This window comes from Xyrauchen texanus, chromosome 30 (genome assembly GCF_025860055.1).
Source record: "Xyrauchen texanus isolate HMW12.3.18 chromosome 30, RBS_HiC_50CHRs, whole genome shotgun sequence".
NCBI classification, from domain to species: Eukaryota; Metazoa; Chordata; class Actinopteri; order Cypriniformes; family Catostomidae; genus Xyrauchen; species Xyrauchen texanus.
Window position 1 is genome coordinate 13,640,091 of NC_068305.1, and position 13,196 is coordinate 13,653,286.

Sequence of the window (13,196 nt, forward strand, 5' to 3'; positions counted from 1 at the left end):
ACATTGTGGAGACCTTGCAAAGTCTTCATTTGAACACATGGGTTCATCTAGCGGCCAACTTGATATCCCCTCTGAACAGCAATTTTGTAGATTATCATCAGTACAGCTGCTATCTACTTCAATAGGGATAGACGAAATCTCCAAAACTGTTTCCCAAGATTATGTTTCAGTAACAGTAACCCTGACAACAATGGTATTCAAAATTATGCTGCTTTAGCCAAAAAAAAATTAGGCTGCACCTGCACATTGTGGAGTAAAAAGGCCAGGTGATATCTTTCAGTAAAAAGAGCCATCTGCCCTTTTTTTAAAGGCAGAACTTCATTCCTACAGCTCCCATTAAGCATTGTGATTTATTTCATGCATTTATTTACGAATTGCTCCTCAAAAGGATAGTTCACCCAAAAATGACAATTCTCTCATGATTTACTCACCCACATGCCATTCAAAATGTGTTTGAATTTTTTCTTCAACAGAACACAAACAAAGATTCTTAGAAGAGTATCTCGGCTTTGTAGGTCCATACAATGCAATTGAATGGTGACCAGACCACTGTAGCTCCAAAAAGCACAGAATGTAAACATAAAAGTAATCCATATGACTCCAGATGTTAAATATATATCTTCTGAAGCAATATAATAGGTGTGGGTGAGAGAGATTACATTTTAAGTCCTTTTTTAACCCTAAATCTCCACTTTCACTTTTTCACTTTCACATTTGAAAGTGAAGGTTAAAGTGGAGATTTAGATAAAAAAAAAAATTACTGAAATATTTTCTGTTTCTCACTCACACCTATTATATCGCTTATGAAGATATGGACGTAAACACTGGAGTCATATGGATTACATTTATGCTTCCTTTTTTGTGATTTTTGGAGCTACAGAGTCCTGATCACCATTCACCATGGCATTGTGAGGACCTACAGAGCTGAGATATTTCTAAATAAAATCTTTGAGTTCTGCTGAAAAAAGAAAGTCATACACATTTTGGATAGCATGAGGGTGAGTAAATGATAAGATCATTTGTGTGTACTTCCCTTTAAACTGTCTCTGGTTAAGTGGTTCTTTGTTGTGAAAATTTTTAAAAGGTAATATTTTTTTTTTTATGTCATGTCTTCATCTACAGGGTCAGATCACTCTTATGGATGCTCCAGTGTTCAAAGCTATCCAACCCGAGGTAAACACACACACACACACACACACACACTTCTTTTTCAGCACTGACTTTATCTCGATCATTAGTGCTCTTGCAGTTCCAAAGTTTCCCAGCAGAAGGCAGTGAGTTCACAGTGAAAGGTTTCTGCCCACTACTACACTGAGAATATACTTTAAAAGGCAACACCCACAAACACCAGCTCTTAAGATCACGTATATATTGTGTTCAAGGTCCCAATCAGTTCAGTCTAAATCAGTCCAGTGCTTTATTAAAGTACAGTATTCTTACAGTTTTGCTGAACTTCACATTAAGAAAGCATTTAAAGCCGAGTGTGTCATCTCTGCACCACTAGCATCACTAAACTGAATTTCAAAGTGGATGTTTTCAGACAACTTTCCCGAATCTTCACCCTCCATCAACCATTGGTCAAGTAAAACTCACACCATTGGTAGATACAGTGTTTTGCAATGTTTTGATAGTGCACCAGTGTTTATACTTTTCAGGGATATCAACCTACAAATCGTTTACTTGACTGGTAGTTGTCTCTGTATTAAGCAGGGATTGGAGCAAGTATTTTAAGATTTAAGAAATGAAAAACTTAAGCTTTAAAAAGTACTGACAGGCCGATTAATTGGAAGATATTTTACATTTTTGCGATTTAGAACCATGTTTGATTGGCTGATTAACAAGAGTGTTAACTTTAACGTGCATCAGTTCCAAGATCTACCAATAGATTTGTCAATGTATTGTCAACATAGTGCTTTTTTTTTATGTTTTGGCAAATTTGAGTAAATATTGCATGAAATGCATAAAATTGTGTACATCTGATTTGCTGTTAAACTGTATTATGTATATCAGCATTCTTATCTGCATACCTGCTCAAATATCAGTATCTGTGTCAGCCATTGAAAAACCTATATCAGTTCACTACTATAAATAAGAACCATGTTAATATTTTGCAAACTTTAAAACAAAGAAAAGTTTTTATAATGTGTTATGAACAACAATTATTTAATGGAATATTCCAGCATTTGTGCCACAATATTGATCACCACAAAAAATTATTTTACCTTGCCTCTCCTTTTATTTAAAAAAATAAATAAATCTGGGTTACTTACTAAGGCACTTACAATGGAAGTAAATGGAGACCAATCGTTACATACTCACAAAGGTATAGCCACAAAACTATATGTGAACATGATTTTAGTGTGATAAAATCATTTTCTAAAGTTTTCTGTATAAAGTTATAGGCAATTCTACAAATTTGTTGCCATAATGATGTAATGTCAACATTAAAAACCTTAAAATGACTGTTGGAATTCCAGTTTAAACAACTTTACAGCTCAAAAAAATATTGAGTTTTAACAGAAGAATTAAAATGTGCTTTTATAAATTTAGTAGCTTCACATTTCTTTTACACACTCCTTTTATATGTATAGAAAATGTGATTCTCGTCAGAATTTGGATGCTGACACACACACAGATTTTACTCTTATGGAAAGAAATTGGTACATTTATTCATCAAAATGGCATTCAACTGACCACAAAATATGGTCAGGACATTAATAATGTGAAAAACTACCATTTACAATTTGAAAAAAAAAAGAAAAGATTTTCAGAAATTCTTAAACTACAAAGTTCTCATAATCCTCCACATGCAGCAATGACAGCTTTGCAGATTCTTGGCATTCCAGCGGTCAGCTTGTGCAGATACTCGGGTGACATTTCACCCCACACTTCCTGTTGCACTTGCCATAGATGTGTCTGTCTTGTCAGGCACTTCTCACGCACCTTACATTCTAGCTGATCCCACAAAAGCTCAATGGGGTTAAGATCCATGTTGACCAATGTCTGTGTTTCTTCCCCACTCTAAACATTTCTTTTTGTTTTGCGGTTTCAAAAGTGTCTTTTTCTTTGCAATTCTTCCCATAAGGCCTGAACCCCTGAATCTTCTCTTTACTGTTGTACATGAAACTGGTGTTGAGCGGGTAGAATTCAATGAAGCTGTCAGCTGAGGACATGTGAGGCATCTATTTCTCAAACTAGAGACTCTGATGTACTTATCTTGTTGTTTAGTTAAGCTTAATTTAACATATCAAATAGCTTTCAGCAGTGTTTGATATAATTGCAAGTGATTTACTAGTATCAAATGATCAATTTAGCATGATTACTCAAGGATAAGGTGTTGGAGTGATGGCTGCTGTCTAGATTTGATCAAAAATGACTTTTTTCAAATTGTGATGGTGCTGTTGTTTTACATCAGTAATGTCCCGACTGTAATTTGATCAGTTGAATGCCACTTTGGTGAATTAAATACCAATTTCCTTCAGAAATGGCTAAATTTGTACATTATTCGCGCGCGCGCGTGCGTGCGTGCGTGCGCGTGCGTGCGTGTGTGTGTGTCCTTCAAATTTGTTTACCGATTCATTCAGATAACCATATCTGTAAATCACACTTAGGTGGCAGCAAATCAACATCTTTCATGTGTTTTGAGTTATTAAACCATTGATAAAGCTCAGAAGCTGAAACCAGTCTAATTATACTTTATTCAAACCAGTATGTATACAGTACTAAGAGACTTTATCAGTGTTTAAATATCAACATAAGATTTTTACCTGCAAATGACAACAAAGCCTATAATTTTTGAACTGCTGTGCATGACCATCAAGAAATATACAAAAAAGACAACATTGCCTGAAAGTAATTACAGGTTTTAATTACGTCCTGATGTCATTAGTCACCTTTACTCTTAATTAATCCAGCTCCTTTCTTTCCTTGTTAAACGGGATTACTGAACGAAACGAGCGTGTCAATCGGTCATAATAAGATATATCATTGCTCATTCATATGTTGAATGAGGAAATGGGGCGTATTAGTTCAGTGGCTCAAACCAGTGATATGCTCCTTCACAGCCCACACTCAATGCTATTGGCTACAGTCAGTCTTTACATGTGCGAAAAGCAACCAAAGTGCCTCACGATTCAAACAAGCTGTTTAGAACATTTGCATGCTGATTGCACAGTTACATAATTTTAGGGGGGGCTGGAGCCCTCATAAAAAAGGCCTAATAACACTGATGGTTGCTGCCAAGGCACTTGGAAATAAGTGAGGACAGTTCTAAAAGAGTGCTCTCTGTGATTGCATGCTCGTGCGCTCACGAGACTGTTCCTCACCGATTCCAGGAATATTATGCACTCGCGCGTCATTGCAAGCTAAATATAATCACGCTTTCTCATCTCCGAGTGCTCTGTTAGAAGACTCCATGTATGTTTTGTGCTCTCTCGCTCATTGTCTGCTAACGCTAACAGTATAAATGCAGCACTGGCCCTATCGGGCAAGTGACAAATCTAGCAACTGGCCCGAACATCTATCACACTGGCCCCGGGTCATCAGCAGTCGTTATTGTCTAGCCCTGTACCACATTCATCTGTTCAAACAATAGTATTCAAGTATAAACATCATGGGACCATGCAGCCATCCTACTGTTCAGACTCCTAGAGATTAATGTAGTTTGGTGCAAATCCCAGAACAACAGCAAAGGACCTTGTGAAGATGCTGGAGGAAACCGGAAGACAACAGATGGAAAAATAACTCTGCTACAACTCTGATCATCAGGGACATAATTTGATGTTAAATTATATTTTTAACGGTATTACCACCTGCTGGTGGAGTCTCCAAACTGCAAATGCAGAAACTGAGTTTATACTGGGCAGCGAGTTAAGATGTGGTTTTCAGACATCTTAGCGCGACAACCTATTTGTCAGCAAAATGGCAAATAGAGCGCAACAGTGCACCACCCACTTATTCAGTGTCTTTTTTCCAGAAGTATTTTTACCATTCATTACTTCCATAGACTTTCCTTAAAACCCTCCTTTAAAGGGTTGTATAGCATGAACCTTTTACATTTTAGGATGTTGATTATAAGTGTAGGAACAATAAAGTTTGTTTATTGCGAGATATTCCTTTATACACAAATATATAAGTCGTTTGCGTCATTTGAGAGTGGGTCATTGAAGTGGGTGGACGCTTCCGGCCTTATTTCGCGTGCTTTCTTGGCTGTGGTTCTCTGATTGGTGGATCTTTCACTGCTGTACGACAGGTACTGTAGTTGTTGACCAGAAATTCTGCTAATTAATGTGATTTTTAACAATGAAGTTGAAATAATGCAGATAGATGGCTTCAACAGAAACATATACCAAGGACTAACAACCTCGGAGCTGACAGTAGGTCGGTCTTTAAAGGTTTAAAAGATATTGTTAAAAATCAATTAATCTATGGAAAAAAATATTGGGATTTTTACTTCCAGAACCCAAATGTTGCACTCTTTTGAACTTCATTTATATATAATACACCCACAGTTTGTGCGCATACACCACAATAGCGCAAACAATCCCAGTACCGCCCACTTGCGCTTTGCACTGGCTCGAAAATTGTACTTAGAATTGGCACTCTCACGAAAATTGGATAAGACATGAAAAGAGCATAAACGGCTCTATTTTCATGCGCACTCATGAAAATAGAACCCTGTACCGCATATGCTATCGATAGAGCTTAACTTATATTGAACCCGGAATATTCCTTTAATATTCTGCACCATTTCTTTTCTATTGACATTTACACATTTATGCATTTGGCAGACATTTACATTTATGCATTTGGCAGACGCTTTTATCCAAAGCGACTTACAGTGCAATTATTACAGGGATAATCGCCCCAGAGCAACCTGGAGTTAAGTGCCTTGCTCAAGGACACAATGGTGGTGGCCGTGGGGTTAGAACCAGCGACCATCTGATTAACAGCCCAGTGCTTTAGCCACTACGCCACCACCACTCCACTCCATTTACACAATTTTGACACTGGCTATGTTAATGCCATCTTACGAAAGGTCAGATGTCTTTCCATTGATTCTCAAATTCACATTCAATAATCAATTTTTTTTTTCTCCCAAATTGTTATATTGATGATATAAATTGTAATCAAGAAAAAAAGCTTGAAAAATGCTCAATAGAAGCTTTTTCACAAGTGGCCTTTTGAAGCCCAATGTACCTCAATGATAACATAGTACTAGAAGTGCAGCACCATTCACAATCCACGAACACACTAACTGATGATTGGCCGTCTATGATAGACTGTCCTCAGACCTTTGAAACATTATGCTTGTCCATGCTGCTGCTGCTCACTCAGTAGAAACAGCTTTATGAATCACAAAAGAAATAACTGGCTATTTTGCTTATTGACATTTGGGCCTTGCTCCCCGTTCACCGTCGTCCGTGTTGTCTGCTATCTTTCTGTCTCACTCTTGCTCTCTCACTCTTGCTCTCTCTCCTCTTTGAAGGTTTTATAACAGGCATGTTGTATCCACTGTCTGTAAGTTTTGGCTTTCAGCCACACAAACCGTGATTTATAAGGCATTTAATGAGGCTACCACACAGTGAATGCTAATGTAGCATTTGGAGCTTTTTCTAAAGGCAAGAGTCAAAATCAAGGAGACTGCGGGGGGACTAAATGTTACACAGTTTGTTAAATGTGCTTGGGGAAAATTATTACGGTTGGCGTAACATTTTATTGCCATAATTTATGGTAATTACAGTCATTTGCGTAATTAGGTCTTCTGTTTTCTGTCATTTGATGGTTTGATTGATTATACAGCCTTGTTTGTATCTGATTGTCTTGGCAGCTGTGTTACGGATGGAATTCGCCCAACAATGCTTGCATACATGGAGAGGAGAGAGGAAAATTGCTTGTCCTTTCTTTGAGAAAATGAGTATCTGGGTCTCTGGAAGATGTTACAGAACTAACCTCTGATTTTTATATCTCTAGGATTGATTTAGCCAACATGAGTAGCAGTTTGTGTGGCGAGCAGGGTGGGGCCGAGCGATGTCTGGGCAGAGCAAATCCGGGAAGATAAGTGGTTAAAGAGGGGACTGAGGAAAACAGTCATCCGCCTGGGAGGAGCAGCTGTCGTCTGGCAGAGGGCAGAGGAGATACCTGTAAGAGGTGGTGGGAGTATTTAAGGAGAGGAGACAGTGGCAGATGGGGAGAGAGAGATGCATGAAGGTGTGTGTTGTGTGTTGTGTGTGTCTGCTGAAAGCAGAGTGTGTGTTGGGGACAGCTGAAAAGTAAACCCTTTGTGTGTGTGACACTGAAAAGTGTTTTGTATTCAATAAATATCTACATGTGTTGTCAAGCCGGTCCCATCCTCCTACTCCCCAAGCATTCCTTGAACCCCATTACAGTTGGGTACAGATGTTGGTTTCTTGATGGACTTTTTGAAAGAGATCTGGCCTCTATCTTAGTTTGAGCATATCTGGATGTTGAAAGTTGTAGCGTTCTGTAGAAGTGATCTGTTCAAGAACTGTGGACAAAAGGTTCCATTTGTTAACATTATTTAACAACATTACTGTAGTTAACATGAACTAATTAATTTAATGTTAGTTACAGCATATACTATTACATTTTTAAGTTAACATTAGTTAATGCACTATGAACTAACAATGTACACTTGTATTTTTGTGAACTAGCATTACAATTAATAAAGGCTGTAAAAATACACTGTTCATTATTTGTTCACGATACCTAATGCATTAACTAATGTTAATGAATGGAACCTTTTTAGAATGTTACCAAAATTACATGAATTGTGAATTGATAACATTTATTTATTTAGTTTTGAAACAGTTTTGAATAGTTTAGTTGTTATTATACTGGCAACCAGTAAAAACCATGAGAGCACCACACACAGCAGAGGTACATTAAAAAATAAGAAAAATATATCCATTACAAGCTCTAAAACTGCTCCAGTGAGAAATCATTTATATCTATGATTTCTTTACTGTCTTTGGCAATTTGCTGTAACACAAATAACTAATTAAGCAAATACATGGTGCTGTTATGGTTAAAATTTAATTGCTGTGATTAGTGGTAAAGTGACCATCATTAATATGATTTAATTTGGGATTCTCACAGAATAGCGCGGAGATGAGTGACTAATGAAATTGAGAGCACCTAGAGAGAGTGCGCGTGTTTGATTAACACCGTGAGTGAGCATATTGAAGAGAGTGAAGCTGAACAGTCTCTATCGCTCCACAGTGTATGTTTGTCACGTATACTCAGATTTGTATATGCATGTTTATTTGTTTATTTAATACATTTTTATACCTGTTTGCAGTCTCCATCATTTCCGTGCTCACAGTGCAGCAAGTTAGAATTACTACTGTAATAACTCTACTTTTTTTTCATACATTTGTAATTCTTATACATTTTTAAAAACAAACATGCAGATTCATCTGAATTACAGCATGTCTGAAAGTTTACATTTGTGAATACTTAGATTTGCGAACAATTCACCCTCCAGAGGCCACTCTGTCATGCATCAAGGGCTGAGAAAGCATATGTGTGATTCCCTGTGTGCTGCAAAAAACATCGGCCCTGTTTCTTGGCACGATCGGCCTATCACAGGCTTAAGAAGATCGGACGATTTTGATCGGTGGCTGATCGATTGGTGCACCCCTATATCAAAGTATACTCTCTTGACCACAATCTTGTACAATGTATTCAATGCTGCACACTTTGACTGCTTTGTGAAATTCTTTAGTAGTCAACTAACTGTGCATACTTTTGTTTTGTCACTTTGCATGTCATTTGGCCAATGTCTTCCTCTCAAAGTGGAATATTTTTGGCAAGATTGTGCCAGAAAGTGGACCAGACTTTATGCTGATAGTCAAAAGTGCGTCTCTGAGAGACTTACACACTGAAGCCTAAAGTGTACTTCGATTTTGATGTGAACACTTAGTGTCTGCGTACAGACAAACACTAGTGTTTCAAAGTATACTTAATTTGACTGTGCGCGCATACACATGCGGTTGGTGCATGTGCACTTTGACTGCTATGAGATACAGGACTATTTCTCTGCAGGAGTTTTGACCCATAAAGTCTTTATATTACTTCATACTCAAGTTATAAACATGCAGGAATCTCCTGACCTCCTCACAGTCTCATTCTTGTGCACATCAACCGTTGTTATTTCCAACCTCATCTCCTGTTGTTTTCAGTGATTACATCATGTTTTGCTGACAGCAATGTGTTGCCACCCTTGTCCTGAATGCAGACGCCTAGCGTTCATGTCTAAACGAAGTATACTTTGGGCTTACTAAGACCCCCAAACTGGAGATGTCACTATGATTCAGCCTTATTAACTCAAACACAAACTCAACCTTACCTTTTAACCCTTGATCAGATCCTGTGTTTACAGCAGCCCCCAATCCATACGCAATATGTTCCTGTATGTAAGCGTGAGCTCATATATCTGATGCAGCCCAGATGCTTTAATACATGCACACTCATTAAACTTTATGAAAATCTCATTGAGTGATGTGCTGAATCAGTGCCAACCTTTTATCGTCACTTTTTCCAATCTGAATGCTTCCAAACATGTTCGCTGTACCACCCCATTACCCTTTTTACAGAACCCTATAATCACGCTCATAGCCTGTGTAGAATGAAAGGTTTGTCTGATTGAGCCATTGACTGCTGATTGGCTTTTATTGATGCTTTAATTGATGCCTGTTTTTATCAGCTCGGCAGATGATGTTACATATATTTTTATGAAGTAGCTATAAAAAAATAAAACATTGTGTTTCAGTAGAGGGTTGTTAAATGCATCGTAACAGAAGACTTTTTTGTCTGGGTTTGACTGCAGTTCATTGATTTTGTTTATTTGGGTGTGGGTGGGTTTTGGTGGTTTACAAGGACATTTTATTAGGTTACAAACTGGTAATTACAAAGGTGTTATGCTATAAATGTGGTTTGAGGACATTTCTAGTGTCCCCATAATTCAAATCGCTTAAACATATTAAACAATGTTTTTTTTTTTTTTTTATGTAAAATTGCAGAAAGTCAGGTTTAGGGGTAGGGTTAGTCTATCTATAGCTCCAAAGTGGAAAATGAAAAGAGATTATAAAAAAAACATGAGTGTGAGATACATGCTGAGCAAGGAATTGGATTTATTAAAGGAATCACTTTCCCATTTGTTTTTGTTTTTTTGTTTTTTTGTTTTTTTACATGTGTCTGTAACAGGTTCTTTAATTCACTTGGTAAAATGAGGAAGCGGGAGCCAGACAAATTTCCACCTTTCTCTCGTCTTTATTTAATAAGTCACTTTTCAGTATCCCAAATAGTGCCCGACCACTATGGGATTTTTGAGTCCGATATCAATTTGAGAGGGGGAACATTCACCGATATGGTGGCCAATATAGCTAGCTTTTCTGGAGCTGGAATGAAAAAAATTCCTTTTCTATGTGGATTGTTCACTGATTTTGCACCGATATGACTTATGCAAAGGTACTCAGAAGGCTGCTCCCTTAAATAATTTTATCAAAGAATATTTGACATTATTATTATATATTGTTAACAAATTCTAGAAATGAACACTGATAAAATAAAGGATAAATAAAAATACAATAAATGGCTAAATAAACATCAGTACTGTATTTTAAGGATCAGTAAATTGCTGACCATTTAAATAAAGAATAAATAAAAATATAATAAATAGCTAAATAAACATCAGTACTGTTTAATATCAGTCAAATACTGACTACATTAATACTGCCAGTCAATTATTGGCAGGTTGTAAATCAAGAAGCATTTACACCTTCGGAGTCAAGAGATAAACAGCGGCAGCGGTGTGACACTGTATTCTGCTATACAAGTTCAGGGGAAACTTTCAACGGTGGAAAACCAGACTTCTAAATATTACTTTTTATAAATGCAATGACTGGAATTGTTCAGTTGAAGGAGGTACCAAACTGTGAATCCTGAACAAAACAGTTTGGTGAACACATTAGCTTCCACTCAGCTGACAGTCAATGAAAGTAGCTACATGGTTAGCTAGTTAGCTATAACCTCATTGTCACGGAGAGTAAAAGATGGAATTCATTTTCTTTCCTGCTTTGCCTCTCACCAACTAGGCTACCAACATGGCATGAAATCAACACTCAACAGGCACAATCCACCACTGCACTACTGAGCTGAAAAAGATGCTCTGATGCTTACCTTTCAATCTGCTACATTACTGACTGCACTGACAATCTATAGCTGGCACAGCAAACAGATGTTATATACATGTTTGACAAGGTTGTCAGGGACAGGGTTAACGTTATATTAGTTATATTGAAAAGGGAAAATGATGGGGTCTTTATTTATTAACTTTTTCCAATATGTATTTCACTATTTAGCAACTTACTGTGAAGACACCGCTCAACTCCGCACCGCTTAACACTGCACTGTCTGCAGAGCCACCATCATCTCTGAGTCAGCTCTATAAAAGCACTCTGCTGGACAAACTATATGACACCAATTCTAAAGCATTGTTTTCTGCATTGTGTTCTCAAAACAAGTTTTCATATTGCGCATATCTGTAAACATATACGCCGATACCGATACATCTGTGAAATGCTAATATCCTGTCTTCATTCCAGAATCCATGTGACAGCTTTGTGTGAGGAACAGAACAATATTTAGGCTCCAAGTCGTTATCTGCTGAAAATGCTCCCTTTCGCCGCAGCCCTCAATTACGGTATTATTTGTGCTTGCACATATTTAATCTTGGCAAACTATTTATTTTAATTATATGTGGTGGAGCTGCTAGTTTAGTTTGAAGGGTAACCCCTTTATTTGGTTGCACAGAACCACATGAATAGTGCGCATGCATGTTAATATGTAAATTCTGTCCCTGTTTTTAATACTGTAATGCATTAGTGTTGATTTTTTTTTAGGCCTTAATGGCTATGACGCACAAAATGTTTCAGTCTAGCCATTTTTGACTGTGTTGGAGCAAAATGTTGCATACGTACGGTCTTGAAGAATGCTGATAGGCACTCAGAAAAAGAGCACCGCAGACACATGAGAGCCAGTTAAGATGTTCACAGAACATGTGGCAGCCAGCCCAGCGTATGGACGATACATAACATGAGTGTCTTAAAACCAGCACTGTCTTCATGTTCTGCTATACCGGACACACTAACAGTAAACCTGACACCAAAAACCATCAATGGTTTTGTCATTACATAACCAAGCGATGGAAACTTGTCTGTGATATGATACATGTTTTCATGTACCTTTTTGCTGTGTTGGGAAAGTTGCTTTGAAATTGTAGTTTCACAAGCTACTCATAATTTAAAAGTAGTTAAAATATAGTCAAGCTACCTAAAAAGAAGTTGACAACACTGCAGGCTACTACCAACAAGAAACTTTTTAAGGGGACAAAATATTTTTAAATATATAAATATCAGACAATAAAACAAAAACAATTAGGGTCCATTACACCTTGTCTACACTAGATGCAAGCAACACAAAAGCAATAGAACGCATTATAATCGATGCTGTCTACACCGAAAGCAACCGTTGCGGCACATCGTGTCTCACTGCCGGTCCGTGTTGGCCTTTTCCCTCTTGTTTAAATTTTACAGTGTTTTTTGGGGGGGTACTACACTGTTACAGGAAGTACCCCTATTTTTAATATTTCTGTTTCTCTCCCCTTGTCCCCTCCCTCATCCAGGTAGACGGGGATGACCTGCTGGCAGACGGGGCTTAGGGCACGCCCTCCCCCAGGGAAAGAGGGGGGTAACGTCTTGCCGGAGGCTTCCCTGCCTGAGAGTACAAGGGAGGAATGTGACGGGGCGAAGGACGGGGCTGGGTCGTGATTATACACATTATATACCTCCGAGAGGGATAAAGGCCGATTGCGGACGGTGGTGCGATGATAGAGAGATCGTTTACTGACATTTCCGTCTTATGTGTGTTTGTCTTTTGTTTAAGTTAATCATTAAAATATTGTTTATATCGCCAGGCCGGTTCTTGCCTCCTCCTTTCCATTGAACTGCTTTACAGCACCCTAATGTATATACTGTAACTGAGTGCCAAATATAATTTAACTAAATATTTCTCTATAAAATAAGATGATGTAAAATGCTGCATAGGGAGGGACTGATGAGTTGATGAATCAGGTTTTTTTGGACCAGTTCATTTACATTTTCCATCTGAATGAA

General features: G+C 37.8%; 1 protein-coding gene across 2 annotated transcripts in view; it reads left to right on the forward strand.

Annotated features, from left to right (window-relative positions):
* The window catches only part of LOC127623723 (ras-specific guanine nucleotide-releasing factor RalGPS2-like), a 161,535-nt gene that overhangs the window by 59,851 nt on the left and 88,488 nt on the right, over positions 1-13,196 (forward strand). For both annotated transcript variants that reach the window (XM_052098197.1, XM_052098199.1), the window contains exon 5: positions 1,123-1,173. In XM_052098197.1, coding sequence (XP_051954157.1) covers positions 1,123-1,173 — 51 coding nt within the window. The remainder of the gene's footprint in view (positions 1-1,122; positions 1,174-13,196) is intronic.